The sequence below is a fragment of the Oryx dammah genome, unplaced genomic scaffold (genome assembly GCF_014754425.2).
Source record: "Oryx dammah isolate SB20612 unplaced genomic scaffold, SCBI_Odam_1.1 HiC_scaffold_1, whole genome shotgun sequence".
NCBI lineage: Eukaryota > Metazoa > Chordata > Mammalia > Artiodactyla > Bovidae > Oryx > Oryx dammah.
In genome coordinates, this window is record NW_024070185.1 from 45,763,356 (window position 1) to 45,783,584 (window position 20,229).

Sequence of the window (20,229 nt, forward strand, 5' to 3'; positions counted from 1 at the left end):
CCATAAGTCACTTGTTATGGGATTAAAGGGAGCTACAGCAAACACACCAAGACAAAAAGTAAAACATGACATGAAATAAAAGATGAACCCAGATGGATGGTAAATACAAAATCAAGATTACAGAAATAATAGGACATATACACACACTTCCATGCACAGTTATAACCAAAGTATTCTAAGGTATCAGCCAATTAAAAGCAGAGCTAACTAATGCTCAATCTGGAAAACTGAGGCTGAGCAGAGTGCCAACTGAGGAGTACAGCCAGGAGAGCACAACAGTTTAATTGGTGAAAAGAAAGGTTGAAGGCTAAGAAAACGAAAAAGGAGAAAGGAGAGAAAAATAGAAAAACAAAAATAAATAGACATATGTGAAAAAGTTTTATATACAGGAATGGCTACAGCTGGTAAAGAACTATAAGAAAGCAATCAAATATATAAAACTATATAAAATACTTTTTATATATTTTAATATATACATAAAAACATATATATTATATATATAAACAAATATATAAAAAAACAAAATCAGAAAAATCACTCAAAGGTGAAAAAATTTTTTTTTCTTTCTTTTTTTTTTTTTAACAAGAAAAAGAGGAAAACTCCCTAGCACCACAAGTCTAATTAAAAGTAGAAATGTGTAGGGGGAATAAACAGTATGATTTTAAAAAGAAGACAAAGTTCTCAAGATCATAGTTGGTTGTGGCGTCTGCCCCCATGGATGGGGTTGGGTTAGTGTCCTCTGATATTTTCATGGTTGGGGAGCTTGTGCCTGTGTTCTGGTTGATCAAACTGGGTCTTGTCTCTGAAGGGCAGCATGGTGTCCAGTAGTAGGTTTCCGGTGTCTCTGGGTTCGGTATGTCTTTGGGCAGCCCTTCTGGCTTGGCAGTGTTAGATACATCTGTTTCTTCAGCCACCTCGAAGTGGCCTTCTCAGCATCTCTTTACTGCCACCAGCCCCCTACCTGTTCCTGGAATCATTGCCAGTGCTTCCATCCCCAGTCGCACCCCACAGGCCAGAGCTTTCTAGGTAGGGACTTGTGTGGATCATATTTGGCTCCCCACCCCTGCCCTCTGCATCGTGGAGAGTTGTGTGGGTTTTCCTCAGCTCTCTGAGCTCACCCTCTGTGCCACAAGGTTTGTGTGCCCTACAGAGGTTTGTATGTGCCACTGTGCCTCTCACACCACGTCCCCCTCACCCTCTACACCGCAAGGTTTGTCTGCACTTCGGAGGTTTGTATGCTGCGCCTCTCTCAGCACCCTTTTCCCTGCAGGGCTTCTGTGGGCTTCTCTGGGTTCCCCAAGCACACTGTCTAGTTGGGACCACAGTCCATGAGCTGTTTATGAGCTGAGGAGTGCAGCAGCTTTCTCTGTTTTCTGCCTCTAGGTCCCTGCTTTGCCCGGCTTTCCAAGATTCCGCAGCTCCCCTTGGGCTCACCTGTGAGTTCCTGTGCTTGGAAACTGTTCCTCCTTCACTGTTCCCTCCCTCCCTCCGATCCAGAAGTTTTCTGTCTCTTCCCTTTTTGTGTCCCCATATTCTCTCTTATCTCATTCCAGGGAGCTTAGCCTGCCTCCTAGAGGCCTGGGGTCTTCTGCTGTCACCTGTGTGTGTGTGTGTGTGTGAAGTCACTCAGTTGTGTCTGACTCTTTGTGACCCCATGGACTGTGGCCTGCCAGGCTCCTCTGTCTGTGGGATTCTCCAGGCAAGAATACTGGAGTGGGTTGCCATTTCCTTCTCCAGGGGATCTTCCCAACCCAGGGATCGAACCTGGGTCTCCTGCATTGCAAGCAGATGCTTTTTCCTCTGAGCCATAGTAATGGCTGTCACCTAGAGGTTCTTTGTAAGAATTGTTCTGTATCTTGATGAGATTTTGATGTATTTGTGGGGAGGCTGGTGATCTCACCGTCTTACTCCTCTGCCATCTTTTTCTGTCTCCCCAAACTGAGGAAAATTCTTAACAACATGCAAGTACCAGACCACTGCACCTGTTTCCTGAGAAACCTGTATGTGGGTCAAGAAGCAGCAGTTAGAAACAGACATGGAACAACTCACTTGTTCCAGATTGGGAAAGGAGTACATCAAGGCTATATACCGTCACCCTGCTTATTTAAATTACATGCAGAATATGTCATGCAAAATGCCAGGCTGGATGAATCACAAACTTGAATCAGTGTTGTTGGGAGAAAAACCAACAACCTCAGATATGCAGATGATCTTTCTTGGCTGGCCCTACATCACATGGCTCATAGTTTCATAGAGTTAGACAAGGCTGTAATCCATGTGATCAATTTGGTTAGTTTTATGTGATTGTGGTTTTCATTCTATCTGTCCTCTGATGAGTGAGGATAAGAGGCTTGTGGAAGCTTCCTGATAGGAGGGACTGGCTGTGGGGAAAACTGCATCTTACTCTGGTGGGCAGTGAGTTGTTGTTTTGTCTTTTTTTTTTTTTTCCGCTCCTTGGAAGAAAAGTTATAACCAACCTAGACAGCATATTAAAAAGCAGAGACATTACTTTGCCGACTAAGGTCTGTCTAGTCAAAGCTATCGTTTTTTCAGTAGTCATGTATGGATATGAGAGTTGGACTATAAAGAAAGCTGAGTGCCGAAGAATTGATGCTTCTGAAGTGTGGTGTTGGAGAAGACTCTTGAGAGTCCCTTGGACTGCAAGGAAATCCAAACAGTCCATTCTGAAGGAGATCAGCCCTGGGATTTCCTTGGAAGGAATGATGCTAAAGCTGAAGCTCCAGTACTTTGGCCACCTGATGTGAAGAAGTGACTCATTGGAAAAGACCCTGTTGCTGGGAAAGATTGAGGGCAGGGGAGAAGGGGACAACAGAGGATGAGATGGTTGGATGGCATCACCGACTCAATGAACATGAGTTTGAGCAAGCTCCAGGAGTTGGTGATGGACTGGGAGGCCTGGCATGCTGCAGTCTATGGGGTCGCAGAGGGTTCGAATATGACTGACTGACTGAGCTGAACTGATGGGCAAGGCTGTTCTCAGTAAATCTTTAATCCGATTTTCTGCTAACTGATGGAGCTATGTTCCCTCCCTGTAGTTTGACCAAAGGGCAAACTATGGTAGGGGTAATGGCAACCTTCCCAAAAGGACTTATGCCAGCTTGCCACACCTCCCAGGACTGCTGCAGTCAGTGCCCCTGACCCTGCTGCAGGCCACTGTTGACCACGCCTCCACCAGAGACTTCTGAAGACTCACAGGCAAGTCAGGCTTAGTCTCTTGTGGGGTCACTGCTTGTTTATCCTGGGACCTGGTGCCCACAGTGTTTTGACCTGGAAAAAGTCAGTTTTCATTCCCATCCTAAAGAAGGGCAATGCCAAAGAATGTTCACACTAATGCACAGTTTCTTATATTTCACATGCTAGCAAAGTAATCGTCAAAATCCTTCAAGCTAGACTTCAGCAGTATGTGAACCGAAAACTTCCAGATGTACAAGCTGGATTTAGAAAAGACGTAAGAATCAGAATCAAATTGCCGACATCCAGTGGATCATAGAGAAAGGAAGAGAATTCCAGAAAAACATCTACTTCTGCTTCATTGACTATGCTAAAGCCTTTGACTGTATGGATCATAACAAACTGTGGAAACTTCTTAAAGAGATGGGAATAACAGACCATCTTACCTGCCTCCCGAGAAACCTGTATGCAGGTCAAGAAGCAATAATTAGAACTGTACATGGAACAACGCACTTGTTTCAGAAGGGAAAGGAGTACGTCAAGGCTGTATTTTGTCACCCTGCTTATTTAACTTATACGCAGAGTACATCATGTGAAACTCTAGGCTCGATGAAACAGAAGCTGGAATCAAGATTGCCACAAGAAATATCGATAACCTGAGATATTCAGATGATACCACCCTTATGGCAGAAAGTGAAAGAGGAACTAAAGAGCCTCTTGATGAAAGTGAGAGGAGAGTGAAAATGTTGGGTTGAAAATCAACATTCAAAAAACTAAGATCGTGTCATCTAGTCCCAACACTTCATGGCAAATAGAAGGGGAAACAATGGAAACAGTGACTTTATTTTTTGGCAGTCCAAAATCACTGTGGATGGTAACTGCAGCTATGAAATTAAAAGATGGCTTGCTCCTTGGAGGAAAAGCTGTGACAGACCTGGACAGCGTACAAAAGAGCAGAGACATTACTTTGCTGTCAAAGGTCTGTATAGTTAAAGCTATGGTTTTTCCAGTAGTCATGTACAGATGTGAGAGTTGGACCATAAAGAAGGCTGATCACCTAAAAGTTGATGCTTTCTAACTGTGGTGTTGGAGAAGACTCTTGAGAATCCCTTGGACAACAAGGAGATTAAACCAGTCAATCCTAAAGGAAATCAGTCCTGAGTATTCATTGTAATGACTGATGCTGAAGCTGAAGTTCCAATACTTTGGCCACCTGATGTAAAGAACTGACTCATTGGAAAAGACCCTGATGCTGGGAAAGATTGAAGGCAGGAGAAGAAGGGGATGATAGAGAATGAGATGATTGGATGGCATCACGGACTCAGTGGACATGAGTTTGAGCAAACTCTAGGATATGGTGAAGAACAAGGAAGCCTGGAGTGCTATCCATGGTGTCACAAAGAGTTAGACATAATTTAGCGTCTGAACAACAATTGATAAAAGTGACTTGTGGTTGCTAAGAATTTTTTTACTGTTCTTTCACCATGAATAACTTGAGAAACATTGCTTAGAGTAGCCTTGGAGGGTTAGATTCAGGTAGCTATAAGAACTCTTCTTATATTGTATAAGATAAAGCAGAGTGATTACACTTGGAGGTAGGATGATGGTTTTAAAAGGAGGAAAGTACTCTGGTCAGAGTAGTCTGCTTTTACCACTGCTGTTAATGAGATCTGAGACAGAGTCTCATATTAACTGAGTGAGTAGATGGCCTTTAGCAGTATTGGATTGAGGAAGGAGGAGAAGATGTGAATTCATCTCAGAATGAGAGCATAGATTAACTAGACAAACGTAGTAGTTTTTGGGGGGAGTTCTGAGTGCCTGTTTAAGTTATGTGGCCATAAATTTGAAGTAAGACCTGTTTTCAAAATTTTCTCCAATTAGTTCAGTTGTTTAGATCCAGATAAATAGAAGGTATATATTTAGGTTTAATAAGGACTGACCTTTTCCCTTGCTAATGTAAATTAGGAATAGTGCGGGGTCAGGAGGTCTTTGCATGGGAGTGACTCTCATGCTGAGTTGTGGAACCTCAGCGGATGAAGGAAAGAAGTGAGAAGGGGGGTGGTTGATGTTGAAAAGATAGTAGGCTCTGTGGTTTGCAGGACTCTATAGTCAAACAACAGTTGTAATACCATGGAAGTAAAATGGAAGGGAAGAAAGGGGGTGATCAAAGAGTAGGATTGTGGAAATACAGTTTTCAGACGTGGTATGATTTTTTTGGTGAATAGATATCATTAAATATAACCATAGGAGAGGTTGGCCGAGGTGGTGTTTAGGAAAAGATGGTTGAAGTTGAAGATGTCAAGGAACACAGAGCCCAAAGACTTAAACTGGTTTTCTGTGTGTATGTTGAAATACCATGATGGCCAGCATAATGATGGAGAGAAAAGATAGTCGTAGTCGGGTGCTAAAGTCATGATTGAATGAAGGATGTGAGGAAAGATTTTGAGGGAGGCAGTTAACATCACAAAGATAATGGGTGGTAATGTCTGATCACATGGTCTTCAAAAGATCTGAAGTGGGGCTCAGTTGACGGAGAAAGTAGTACAGTGGAGATTAATGAGGACACCTTCCCCACCTGAGTCCTGAAGTGTCCTGAAGGATTATGGCAGGAAAAGGTCACCGTTTGAAAGGGCTCCAGGGAGAAGTGTCTTCCAGCAATCACCAAATTTTACTTAGAACAAGAAGAGAGGACATTCAGAATGTGGATAGTATCCTAGCAAACATGGATTATCTAAGAGGCTTGGACTTACTGTGCCTGAGCTGAACTTGGGTGTACAGAATTAGTCAGTTATGGGAGTTTGTTGGAAAAGGTGTTGAATGAGTTAAAGACAGAACTCAAAACTGAGCTAGAAGGACAGGGTACCATCTGGCTGCTTTTCAGTTTCTCAGGTCAGTGTCAGGAGACTTCTTGGTGTAAAATTGTTTCAGCAGCTCAGTGATTTTTGGTAGGTTGGTGGTCTCTTTTGTTGGAATTGCAAAAGTTATATTTGTTAAATTTCTTGTCCCTTTTTGATTGACTTGGAATTCCTCATGTGTTTGGTGTATTCTTAATTCCATCCTTGTCTCCCATGACCTGCCAGTTTAGTCTCCTAAAACATGGGTTTCCTGGCTGAACACTATGGCTTCTTGTCTGCTTCCTTCTTTCAGGCCCATTGAACATCGTTAATTTTCAGTCACATAGACACACACATACATATGTCTTATTTTTTTCAAATATTTTTTCTTCACTTTTGTGTGTTTTTGTAGGAGAGCGAATTTTGGCATATATTCAGTTCATTGTCTGATACTGTCAAAGCTAAACTTTTAAAAAAGAAAACTGATACCAACCGAAATTTCCAAAGATCCCCTGGAGAAGTTCACAGCAACCCACTCCAGTATTCTTGCCTGGAGAATCCTGTGGACAAAAGAGCCTGACAGGCTGCAATCCATAAGGTTGCAAAGAGTAGGACACAACTGAAGCAACTTAGCACGCATGTACCCTGAATATAAGCATATAGATTGAGGATTGAAATCTTAAAATATTAATTTGAATTGCTAGCAGAAAGTAACTGAAAGAAAATGGTTTATTTTGGTTTAAAAGTAGTAGGATATAATCTTGATCATCGCTTCTATTATTACTGCTTTACTGAATGTCTGTTGTACCATATAACTATTTTCAGCTTTATGATGTATGTGAAATCTTCCTGTAAATATTTAGAGATCTGCTGATTGGCTTTATAAATATTTTGCTTATTCAGCAAATATATAATGACTGCTACTATATACTAAGCACTGCCCTAGATACTTGGTATGTATTACTGAACAAATAAAGAGACAAGTAGTCTGGTAGGAGTAGCAGTCTAATTCTAGCAGGATACCTTTTAGTGAGGAAAAAAAACCCATATTCTTAGAAGTGTTTGCATTTTAAAAACTATTATCACTGTAAAAACCTTATAAACCAGGAGAAAAAACGATCTCTAATACTAATCTGCTTTTGTTTTATTAGATTGAGGAGCTTCAGCAGGCTTTAACAGTAAAACAAAATGAAGAGCATGACCGACAGAGGAGAATAAGTAACACCCGCAAAATGATAGAAGATCTGCAAAATGAACTGAAGACCACAGAAAACTGTGAGAACCTCCAACCCCAAATTGATGCCATTACAAATGATCTGAGACGAGTTCAAGATGAAAAGGCGTTATGCGAAAGCGAGATAATTGATAAGCGAAGAGAGAGGGAAACTCTAGAGAAGGAGAAGAGGAGTAAGTTTTATTAAACTTAGGGTGAAGACATGTTTATAAAATGGGAGATATGTCTCTGTTGATGGACTTTCTTCTTTCCCTGATCATGTCTAAATGTTCAGCTCTGCTTGTTGAGGAAGCTCATTTAATACCTGTATCTGTTGTGTAATGATTTGCCACTAGCAGACCATTGTCTTAGGTCAGATTAAGTTGATTTAATTCCCTAAAAATACTTTGTTTTCTGTACAGTCACTCAGTTTTCTGTTACTTCTCAGGTCAAATTTAAGCTCTTTATTCTAGCTTTCATAACCTTCTATTAGCTTTATTCCTTGAAGCCTCTCCAGTTTCATAATTATTTTTTTTTCCTGTAGATTATATGGCTAGATCATTATTCAGACAGAGGAGATCTTACAGTCTGTCTTCTCAGTATATATGACTAAGATCAGTTAAAAAACATTTTTAAAAGTATTTAGCAAAATCCTAGGTGTATGGTTTTAAGAGAAGACAAAACTAGATGAGACAACTTCCTGATCCACTGTCAAGAGTAAGCACTCTTTAACTATTTCAGCAACTTTTTTTCTAATGGTTTTTCGTATATCTTAATCATATTTTTGTTTCTCCATGTCTTGGTTAATCAACTTTAGATATCATCTTTTAATAGTTTGTTACTTTAGATGTGGATTTCAACTCATGACACCTCCCTTACCTATTGTTGTAATTCTCAAGTGGGATTATTATTTTTAATATTAGTAATCATAACATATATTAATGTGACTTACTGTAAATATTCTTACTCTTTTTTTGTCATTTAGCATTTGTTGATAATGCTTGAATGCATAGTTATAAGCTAAAAATATTGGTACTCCTAGCCTTTCTTTTTACTTTCCTCCTTTCTCATAATCTAAATCTGTAATGTGTACTCTGGTTTTTATAGTTTAAAGGCTGAAATATATTTTATTGAGAACCATAATTAAATGTTATATGTTCTGTTTATGGGTTAATTCAAACAGCTAGAAATACTAAATATTATTTATGTTATTACAACAGTAAAACTTGTTCACAGCAGAGCCAAGTAGTATATTATGACCTTATTTCCATTCATTGATAATTTTTTTTTTTAAGATTTTAATTTACCATTTTTTAGAAATGCCATTTAGTTTGGCATTTCCTTAATTGGGAAAAAAATTATCTTCAAGTTCTGAAAACTTCCATCCTCCCCCTCCCATCTAAACTGATTGTTCTCAAGGTCTGTTACATGAAATGATACCTAGGACTTGTCTCACACTTTTTCTGTGTTGCATAAATAGCTATTGCTGAATTCTGTGTCTTCATTTTTTTTTTAATTCCTTATTTTCTAAGAGTACATCTTCAGGTAACCTCCTAGGAAGAGATACTTGAGAATTGAGTCTTTGCATCCCTGAAAAATCTTTACTTTGTTACCTCCCTTTTTTGTTGTATATAAAAATCTAGCTTGAAAACAATTTTTCTCAGAATTTTAAACACCTATTGTGATTGTTTTTTGATAGGAAGTCTAGTGTTTTCTCATTGTTTTGTACATGACCTGTTTATTTTTGATAGCTTGAAGATCATCTTTTATCCCCGATGTTTGGAAATTTGAGAATGATTTGTCCACAGTAGGTCTTTTTCACTGTGCTGGATACTTGCTGAGTGGTATTTATAGCTTTTAGATCTAAGATATTCTTTTGTATTATTAATAGGTTATTTTACTAATTAAAAGTTTTCAGAGAAATAATGCTTTTGTTTTTTTCCCCCAATTTTAGGTGTAGATGATCATATTATACGTTTTGACAATCTTATGAATCAAAAAGAAGATAAACTGAGACAGAGATATCGTGATACCTATGATGCTGTTTTATGGCTAAGAAATAACAGAGACAAATTTAAGCAAAGAGTCTGTGAGCCCATAATGCTCACGGTAAGAAATTTGTTAACCTTAGTAATATCTGTTAGTTTTATTATTATAATCATTGTAGATTTTGTTGTTTTAAGAATTCTTAGTCTTATTAACACCCTAGTTTTCTATTAGTAGACTTGTGGCATCTGGTATGCTGCTGAATCTGTACCCTTTTAAAGGGTCTTTGATAATAAACCTATGAACTGTTTCTTGACAAAAGTATGAAACTGGCAGCTTATTGACCAAGAATCATGTATAGACTTGGTTATCTGGTTCCTTTGGCAGTTGCTATTTTTTGGTTATAATAGGCAATATAGTAAATTCTGCCAAAGGGGTAGAAAATTTCTGTAAATATGGGCTACTGATAAGGGGATATCTGACAGGACAAACAAGAAAATCATCTGCTACAGAAATGAAGCATTCTGAGGATTCTGAGAGTCAAAACCAACAATTTATTGACCTCATAAACATTTGATAGGTCTTATTGGTGACTATGGGTCATCAAGAATAGGGCAAGCTGTATTTGGTAAATAATCAAATGTGGGTGTGGATTTAATAGGAAGATTTCCATCTAAAATATTTAAAATAGTAAGTTGGGCTATGAGAAGGAATGAAAAAATAAAAAAACACCATTCTTTGCTAACGATATGTCAGACATTAAAACTTACCCCAAAACGATAAAAGAATCATTTTTACTAGATGATTCTTTCTTAACTTTAGGAAAGAATTCATTGTAGATTCTTACAGGATTCATGACAAGTTCTGTTTTCTGTAACTCCTATTTATGATACACTTTATTCAAAATCATTTCATATAGTTCTTTGTCTTTTATTAGAGCGTGCATTGTATTGCAAAATTAGTAGGCATAATACTGTGTTCTCTTTTTGCTCAAATATGTATTATTAGAATATTTTTGCCAGATCAGGAAGGGAATACCTCTTTTGGATGCAGACATCATTGTTTTTATTAATCTAGTAAGGATTGAAAGAAAACACAAGAAAAAAATTCGTGACTCTTAGTATAATAAATTATAATGCAAGTGTTATTTTCAACAGATTTTTTATTAAAATGCCAACCTCAAAATACTGTCATCTTCTTGTCACTTGATTTCCTGATAGTAGTCAGTCACCAAGTCAGATTACTAGCTGGCATGTATTTACTTTTTAAATTACATTTGAGTCTGAGATAAAGGGAGATACTCTTGTTATTTTATCCTTTTCCTGGAACAACCTTTTACCTTTCCTACCACCTCCTTCCAGCAGTATCCTGCCCACACTTAACTGTACCTTCAAAGGCCTTAAAGTGTTGCCACAGTTCTCTGTTTACTAATATAAGGGGGCATTTATGATACATTCATGAATTTTAAAACAGATTACAGGATAGATACTAGAAAGGTTTCACTTTTAAAAATAGCAAAACAGGAGTCTGCCATTAACTACCAGAACATCTTGGAGTGCTACACCTTCTTTGGGTACCTGTCTATGTCTTAGTACTTTGTGAAGATGTTGCTTTGAAGAACTTTTCCAAATATTTCCTTCACCAATCTCATAAGGAATAAGAGCTCACTAAAAAGCTGATCAAGGTGCAAAACCAACAGGGTGGCCAAATCTTCCTTCAGGATATCAGCAATGGAGTGTGTATACACTTGGAAAAAATTGTCAATTACTACAGGAAATGCAGAAACTGACCAGTGACAAAAATGACCCCTACTTATGTGGCTTCTTTGAGATTCATTACCTAAACAAGCAGGTGAAATTCATCCAAGAGTTAGATGTCCATGTAAGCAATTTACAGAATGTGTGGGCCCCAGAGTCTGATATGGCAGAAAATCTCTAATAAGTGTATCCTGGGGGAGAATGATAATGAGAGCTAAGTCCTAGGTTGGCTTATCAATTTAAAAAAAAAATTTCCTTTGGTGATATTGGGGTTACTTTATCCACTTTATGTTTTTTCATTTGTTCCATTCCTTCCAACAGAGTAGTTTGATACCAAAAAGTTTGTGGAACAGTAGACATCTAATGTCTCTGGCATTTATGTCTGTGTAATAATATTTTATATGGCTGTGATTTTTTTTTCTGTTTGCTTGTGTATCAGTTTTCCCATGTTTCTATACTGATTGATATTCTGTCATTTCAAGTAATACTGACCAACAATTTATGTGACAAACACTGTACTAATTTTTAAATATTATTTCTTTTAATCCACTTTTAGTCCCATGAAATATAAACTGTTTTACTCTACCCATTTTACAGATAAAGTAACTAAAGCTTTCAGAGATTTAGATGGTACTTGATCAAGATCAGGATAGGAATTGAAGTGACATCTGTTGGATCCTAGAACCCTGGCTCTTGAACTACTGATATCTTAGTATTTTCCATAGCATTGAGCCTCACATGCAGAAATGTCTATTAGTCAATATTTTTGAAATAAGTGGTTAAGTTTATGCACTTGTAGTGTAAACCTAAGGTTTCTCTTGAAAGCACTAATGAGTGAATGAATGAAGTCACTCAGTCGTGTCTGACTCTTTGCAACCCCATGGACTGTAGCCTTCTAGGCTCCTCCGTCCATGGGATTTTCCAGGCAAGAATACTGGAGTGGGGTGCCGTTTCCTTCTCCAGAAGATCTTCCCGACCCAGGGATTGAACCCAGGTCTCCTGCATTGTAGGCAGAGTTACAATTAATCCATAGCCAGTTTTTTTCATTAGTCTCAAAATTTTATTTAGGCCTTTGTGTTTTCATACTAATTAGTGTTTGCAATGGACAGTATGAATTTCTCTTAAAGACAGTATGCATTAGGTGCTGTTAAAGTCTTAGCTTTTGCTTTACTATGTATGGACAGTAAATTAAACAGATGTTTCCAGATGTTGACTCTTCAATACCAAACTTCTTTTTATAATCTTTTTTCTCAAGGATTGAATTTAACCTAATTAAATAAATCTAACTTAGATATAGTTACATTCTAGTAATCAGTTTGGGTTTCATGAAAATCAGCTTTTCTTTTTGTTTTGTTTAGATAAATATGAAAGATAATAAAAATGCCAAATATATTGAAAATCATATTCCATCAAATGACCTGAGAGCTTTTGTGTTTGAAAATCAAGAAGATATGGAGGTTTTCCTCAAAGAGGCAAGTACTAACCAGCATAATATTTTAACTTACTTCACACTTACTTTCCAGTGCTTGAGTTTTTAACTTCAATCTGGAGCAAAAGGTGATGATGACCTATTTTATCAGCAATAACTCTTGTGTAAAATCATTCAAATTCACTAATTTCTTTTTTGTGCCATTATTGAGGATTGAATTTGTTTTACAAGAGGACAAACAGCCCATAATTCCATCTGTAACATATTTTGAAATTATGATTTGGAATTAATATGAAGTAATTCTGTCACATTAAGAAAAAGAAACATCTTGATGATGAGCCTTTGGTCTTGGACATCCTTTTTAGAAATGTATTAGAATGAACTCAGTTTTTCTTTGGAGAGGGAAATAATATAATATTGCTTCTTCTTATAAATAAAACATCTGCACTTCCCTGATGGTCCAGTGGATAAGGCTGCACTTCCAGTGCGGGGAGTACAGGTTCAGTCTCTGGTTGGCGAATTGAGGTCCCATGGGCTGCATGGTGCAGCCAAGTAAATAAAACTTTAAAAAGAGTGAGAATCCTATGTCTGACTAGAAAAACACCACTGACCAAGAATCTAGGCCACTAGAAACCAGCATGACTTAGTTAAGAGCATAGACTCAACAGACAGGCTACCAGACTTTGAATTCTGGCTTTGCTGCTGTTTTCAAAAACTCAATGCTTTGTATCTTAATTTCTTCACTATAAAATGGAGATAATATCTACTTCAAAATATGGTCATGATGGTTAAATTATCAAATGGAAAAGTTAAGAGCAGTGTTAAGTACTGTAGTTTTCACTGTATAATAATATATATTGTGAGCTATGTATGTTACTATCTTGTCAGTAAGATTTCTTTTTCCTTTTGCAATATGCCTTCTATTTTTTAAAAAACCCTGGAAAGATGAAGTTTAGATTTTGTTTTGGTTTAACTTTTTCTAGTAAGTCTAAGTAAGGACAGGACCCTGAATCAGCTTAAGTGGTCCTCTGTTTCTCTGGTATACAAGTTACTGGAAAAAATCTTTACTTTCTTTGACTTTCACTATATTGACCTCCTTCTGGTTTGGGAGTTGGCAGGGAATATGAATATATGATGACCAGATAAAAAGGCTGAATCTACAGAAGTATAAAATGGACTCCAAAAGGTTAAGCATTTGTGTAGTTAGAGCTATTTAAGTCTAAACAGTTGGGTTCTTGACCTGATGTCACTGAAAAAGTAGTTTACTTGGTTTACAAGTCTGTGAAACATGGCACAGTGTGAAGGGCCTAGAGTCAGGTGTAATTAGATGATTTCTGTTTTGTAAATCACCAGCTTAGCCTACACTGAGTAACTGGATCTGCCTCAAAAACTCATGCTTCCTCTGTGCTAAGAATTTGAACCATATAAGAAGACATTTGTTGTTTAGTCACTAAGTCATGTCCACCTCTTTTGTGACCCCATGACTGTAGCCACCAGGCTCCTCTGTTCATGGGATTTCCCAGGCAAGAATACTGGAGTAGGTTGCCATTCCCTTTTCTAGGGGATCTTCCCAACCAAGGGATCAAACCTTGTCTCCTGCATCGGCAGGCAGATTCTTTTACCACTGAACCACCAGGGAAGCCCCAATAATACGACATAGGTTCCAGGAAATTTGACCTTTTATTTTTCTTCTATTATGAGAACTATCCATTGCATCTCATTATTAAGACTAGAACTGCTTGCATGTGTGATTTTTTTGGGTGTATATTTTAAATTATGAAGTTTATTGTATGTAATCTCTTCCTGTAATTATGTCTTCTAGAATACCATTTCCCATCCTTTGGTAACTTACAAACCAGTTGCTCAACTGTGTTGTTGTTCAGTCACTCAGTTGTGTCAGACTCTTTGTGACCCCATGAACTGCAATAGGCCAGGCTTCCACGTCCTTCACTATTTCCCAGAGTTTGCTTAAACCCATGTCCATTGAGTCAGTGATGCCATCCAGCCATGGCATCCTCTGTGGTCCCTTTCTCCTACTGCTTTCAATCTTTCCCAGCATCAGGGTTTTTCCAATGAGTCAGCTCTTCTATCAGGTGGCCAGAGTATTGGAGTTTCAGCTTCAGCATCAGTCCTTCCAGTGAATGTTCAGGACTGATTTCCTTTAGGATTGTCTGGTTTGATCTTGCAGTCCAAGGGACTCTCAAGAGTCTTCTCCAACACCACAGTTCAAAGGCAGTTGGGCATTCAGCCTTTTTTATTGTCCAGCTCTCACATCTGTACATGGCTACTGGAAAAACCAGAGCTTTGACTATATGGACCTTTGTCATTAAAGTAATGTCTTTGCTTTTTAGTATACTGTCTAGCTTTGTCATAGCTTTTCTACCAAGGAGCAAGTGTCTTTTAATTTCATGGCTGCAGTCACCATTTTCAGTGATTTTGGAGCCCAAGAAAATAAAGTCTGTCTCTGTTTTTGTTGTTTCCCCATCTATTTGCCATGGTACTGGATGCCATGATCTTAGTTTTTTGAATGTTGAATTTTAAGCCAGCTTTTTCATTCTCCTCTTTCACCTTCATCAAGAGGCTCTTTAATTCCTCTTCGCTATCTGCCATTAAGGTTGTGTCATCTTCATATCTTTATTGATATTTCTCCCAGCAATCTTGATTTCAGGTTATGTTTCACACAGTCTGACGTTTTGCATCATGTACTCTGCATAGGAGTTAGATAAGTGGGGGTGACTGTATACAGCCTTGATGTGCTCCTTTCCCAATTTTGAACCATTCTGTTGTTCCATATCTGGTTCTCACTATTGCTTGACCTGCATACAGGTTTCACAGGGGTCAGGCAAGGCGGTCTGGTATTCCCATCTCCTGAAAAATTTTCCAGTTTGTTGTGATCCACACAGTCAAAGGCTTCAGCATAGTTGGTGAAGCAGTAGATATTTTTCTGGAACTCTCTTGCTTTGTCTATGATCCAGTGGATGTTGGCAGTTTGATCTCTGGTTTCTCTTTTTCTAAATCCAGCTTGTTGTACATCTGGAAGTTCTTGGTTCACATGAAGCCTAGCTTGAAGGATTTTGAGCATTACCTTGCAAGCATGTGAAATGAGTGCAATTGTGCAGTAGTTTGAACATTGTCTTTTTGGGGGATAGGAATGAAAACTGACCTTTTCTAGTCCTGTGGCCACTGTTGAGTTTTCCAGATTTACTGGCATATTGAGTGCAGCACTTTAACAGCATCATCCTTTAGGATTTGAAATAGCTTAGCTGGAATTGCCCGAGAAGGCAATAGCAACCCACTCCAGTACTCTTGCCTGGAAAATCCCATGGACGAAGGACCCTGGTAGGCTGCAGTCCATGGAGTCACTAAGAGTCAGGCATGACTGAGCGACTTCACTTTCACTTTTCACTTTCATGCATTGGAGAAGGAAATGGCAACCCACTCCAGTGTTCTTGCCTGGAGAATCCCAGGGACGGAGGAGCCTGGTAGGCTGCCGTCTCTGGGGTCGCACAGAGTCGGACACGACTGAAGCAACTTAGCAGCAGCAGCAGCTGGCATTCCATACCTCCACTGGCTTTGTTCGTAATGATGCTTCCTAAAGCACATTTGACTTCGCACTCCAGGATGTCTAGCTCTAGGTGAATAATCACACCATCGTGGTTATCTGGGTCATGAAGATCTTTTTTGTACAGTTTTTGTTTGTACTCTTGTCTGTGTGTCTGACTCTGCAACCTCATGGACTATACAGTCCATGGAATTCTCCAGTCCAGAATACTGGAGTGGGTAGCTGTTCCCTTCTCCAAGGGATCTTCCCAGGTTACCCACATTGCAAGTAGATTCTTTACCAGCTGAACCACAAGGGAAGCCCGTGTTCTTGCCACCTCTTCTTAATATCTTCTGCTTCTGTTAGGTCTATACTGTTTCTGTCCTTTATTGAGCCCATCTTTGCATGAAATGTTCCCTTGGTATCTCTGATTTTCTTGAAGAGATCTCTAATCTTTCCCATTCTATTGTTTTCCTCTGTTTCTTTGCATTGTTCACTTAAAAGCCTTTCTTATCTCTCTTTACTATTCTTTGGAACTCTGCATTCAGATGGTTATATCTTTGCCTTTCTCCTTTGCCTTTCACTTCTCTCCTTTACTCAGCTGTTTGTAAGGCCTCCTCAGACAGCCATTTGCCTTCTTGCATTTCTTTTTCTTGGGGATGGTTTTGGTCACCACCTCTGTACAGTGTGACGAACCTCCATCTATAGTTCTTCAGGCAGGAGACTGCCTGCCTGAAGATCTAATCCCTTCAATCTGTTTGTCACTTCTACTCTATAATCATAAGGAATTTGATTTAGGAAATACCTGAGTAGTCTAGTGGTTTCCCTATGTTCTTCAGTTTAAGTCTGAATTTTGCAATAAGGAGTTCATGATGTGAGCCACAGTTAGCTCCTTGTTTTGTTTTTGCTGACGATATAGAGCTTCTCCATCTTTGGCCGCAAAGAATATAAACAGTCTGATTTCTATATTGACCGTCTGGTGATGTCCATGTATAGGTTCTTCTCTTGTGTTGTTAGAAGAGGGTGTTTGCTATGACCAGTGTGTTCTCTTGGTAAAACTGTTAGCTTTTGCCCTGCTTCATTTTGTCCTCCAGGACCAAACTTGCTGTGACTCCAGGTATCTCTTGACTTCCTACTTTTGCATTCCAGTCCCCTGTGATGAAAAGGACATCTTTTTTTTTTTTTTTGGTGTTAGTTCTAGAAGGTCTTGTAGATCTTCAGCTTAGGCTTCTTTGGCATTAGTGGTTGGGGCATAGACTTGGATTACTGTGGTATTCAATGGTTTGCCTTGCAGAAAAACAGGTCATTTTGTCATTTTTGAGATTGCACCCAATTACTGCATTTCAGTCTCTTTTTTTGACTGTGAGGGCCACTCCGTTCTTTCTAAGGGATTCTTGCTCACAGTAGTAGATATAATGGTCATCTGAATTAAATTTGCCCGTTCCTGTCCATTTTAGTTCAGATTTCTAAAATGTTGATGTTCATTCTTGCCATCTTCTGTTTGACCACTTCCAACTTACCTTGATTCATGGATCTAACATTGCAGGTTTCTATGTTATACTGTTCTTTAGAGCAGTGGACTTTGCTTTCACCACTAGACACATCCACAACCGGGTATTGTTTCCACGTTGGCTCAGCTTCTTCATTCCTTCCTCTCCTCTTCTCCAAACTGGAGAACAACTATTCCAAAGAAGTTCTGAGTCACTGTTGCAAAAATTCTAGGCCCCACAACAGACTTCCCAACCTGGGGATCCAGCAAAGGGACTGAGAACCCCCAGGGAATTTGACTTTGAAGGACAGTGGGATTTGATTACAGACTTCCATAGGACTGGGAAACAGAAACACTTGGAGGACAAGCAAAATCTTGTGCATACCAGGACCCAGGAAAAAGGAGTGGTGACGCCACAAGAGACTGAGGCAGACTTAACCTATGTGTGTTTGGGAGCCTGGCAGAGACGTGGGTCAGTGGTGGCCTACCACCAGGTTGGGGCCTCTGACTGCAAAGTTCTGGGAGGCAGGGCATGCTGGCATAAGTCCTTTTGAAGGAGGTTGCCATTACTGCCATTACCCCTACCATAGTTTGGCCTCAGGCCACAATACAGGGAGGGAACACAGCCCCACCAGTCATGACTTACATAGTGTCAGTTGCTCAGTCGTGTCTGACTCTTTGCAATGCCATGGTCTGTCCACGGAATTCTCCAGGTAAGGATACTGGAGTGGGTTGCCATTCCTTTCTCCAGGGGATCTTCCTGACCCAGAGATCGAACCTGGGTCTTCTGAATTGCAGGCAGATTCTTTACCATATGAACTACCAGTGAAGTCCAGATAAATGAAGAAGAAAAAGCACTTCCTCATATAGTAGACTACCAACTAATAAATACAGAAAGAGCAATTAGAATCATTAATGGTTCTTAAACCTATTAGGTAGTTCCATGAACAACAGAATATTTTTAAAATCTCTCCACATACATAATTACAAACAGAAGAATAGTTGACAGATCTTTTTACTTGTTCTTTTTCAATCTTTTACCTCTTTATTGTGCTTCACTACATTGTCTAGCTCTTCTAGGACAATGCTGAAAAAAAGTGGTAAGATTTGATATCTCTACTTGTTCCCAAGCCTAGCGGGGAAGCACTTAATAATCCACAATTAAGTACTATGTCTGCTATATGCTTATCATAGATGCCCTTTATCACATTGAGGAATTTTCCTTCTGTTCCTAGTTAGCTGAAAATTCTGAGATAATCTTACGGCTTTTGTACTTTATTCTGACAGTGCAGTAAGTTAGACTGATGTAGCATTCAAAGTCAACCAGTCTCATATTCCTGGGATAAACTTGACTGGGTCATGTATAGTGTTTATATATTGCTAGATTCTGTTTACTAATACTTTGTTAAGGATTTTTGTATATGTGTTCAGGAGGGATATTGTAATGTTTTTGTTAGAATTATACTGGAATCATAAAATGACTTGGGAAGTGTCCCGTCCTTCTGTGTTCTGAAAAGGAGTCTTGGTGTCACTGTTTCCTTATCTGTTTGATAGACTTTATCAGTGAAAATAATAAAAGAAATGTACTTTCTGTGAAAACACATAGCTATTAATATCACCACACTAAAAAGTTTTTTTATGAGTACCATTAAATATCTAGTCAGTGTTCAATTTTTTGATCATCCCAAGAATGCCAGTAAGAATAATATCATAATTTTAAAAATCTTCATTGAAAGTATATGGTAATTAAAGTAGTATTTTATTTTCCTTATATTAAGGTTCATGACAATAAAAAATTAAGAGTAAATGCTGTTATTGCTCCTAAGAATTCATATGCAGACAAAGCGCCTTCAAGATCTTTGAATGACCTGAAGTAAGTCTTGAAAATTCTAGTATTAGAACTAAGCTGTTTTTTTGAATATTGAATCATCATTTATGTCTTAAATACATTTAAATTATCTCTTTGTCACACAAATATATTTGTTATAGGCTGTATTATTCCCTTTTAGGATCTCTTCTTAAGTCTAAAAAAGCAAAATCTAGGCCCAGGAACAGACTGTGGCATTTCTTAGTATATGATAGTGATTTTTCAAATCATTGGAATAATATTGGACTATTTAGTGAGCTCCTAAAATAGTTGGTTAGTTATTGGGGAAATAGAAGGATAAATCACTTCATAATGTAAAAGTAATTTCCAGAAGGATCAAATGGAAATACTACAATTATAAAACTACTACAAGTAAATAAAGTCTTAACTCTGTATAAAAGCAGTGGTAGAAACCACAAAAGAAGAGATTAATAGTTTGTAATTATAAATATTAAACTTTTCTGATCAGGAAATAAAATCACTTAAGTGACTAACCTCCTTATATTTTATTTATTGTTTATTCACTTGTCAACTATGAGATTTTTTTTTAATGCTGTTTTAAGAAGAAAATCCTAAAAGGTGCTTTTCATTTCAGACAATATGGATTTTTCTCTTATTTGCGAGAGTTGTTTGATGCCCCTGACCCTGTCATGAGTTACCTTTGCTGCCATTATCACATTCATGAAGTTCCTGTAGGAACTGAAAGAACCAGAGAAAAAATTGAACGGGTAAGAAAACACTGAATCAATCAGTACCAAAAATGTAGTTTTGTTAAAACTTCTTAAAGGCAAGGAAAACTTGTGAGAAATTTAAAGAAACGTGTCATTGTTTTTAACTAAACAGGAATTACCTTGATATTTTACATTTCTATTACATAGGACAATGAATGTTGACTAATACTTCATGACAGTAGGATGTGGA

The 20,229-nt window shown here is 38.3% G+C and overlaps 1 protein-coding gene across 3 annotated transcripts in view; it reads left to right on the top strand.

Annotated features, from left to right (window-relative positions):
- SMC5 (structural maintenance of chromosomes 5) overlaps nt 1-20,229 on the top strand; it is a 98,152-nt gene that overhangs the window by 55,886 nt on the left and 22,037 nt on the right. For all 3 annotated transcript variants that reach the window (XM_040250799.1, XM_040250884.1, XM_040250966.1), the window contains exons 9-13: nt 7,178-7,433; nt 9,194-9,348; nt 12,341-12,454; nt 19,220-19,314; nt 19,904-20,036. In XM_040250799.1, coding sequence (XP_040106733.1) covers nt 7,178-7,433; nt 9,194-9,348; nt 12,341-12,454; nt 19,220-19,314; nt 19,904-20,036 — 753 coding nt within the window. The remainder of the gene's footprint in view (nt 1-7,177; nt 7,434-9,193; nt 9,349-12,340; nt 12,455-19,219; nt 19,315-19,903; nt 20,037-20,229) is intronic.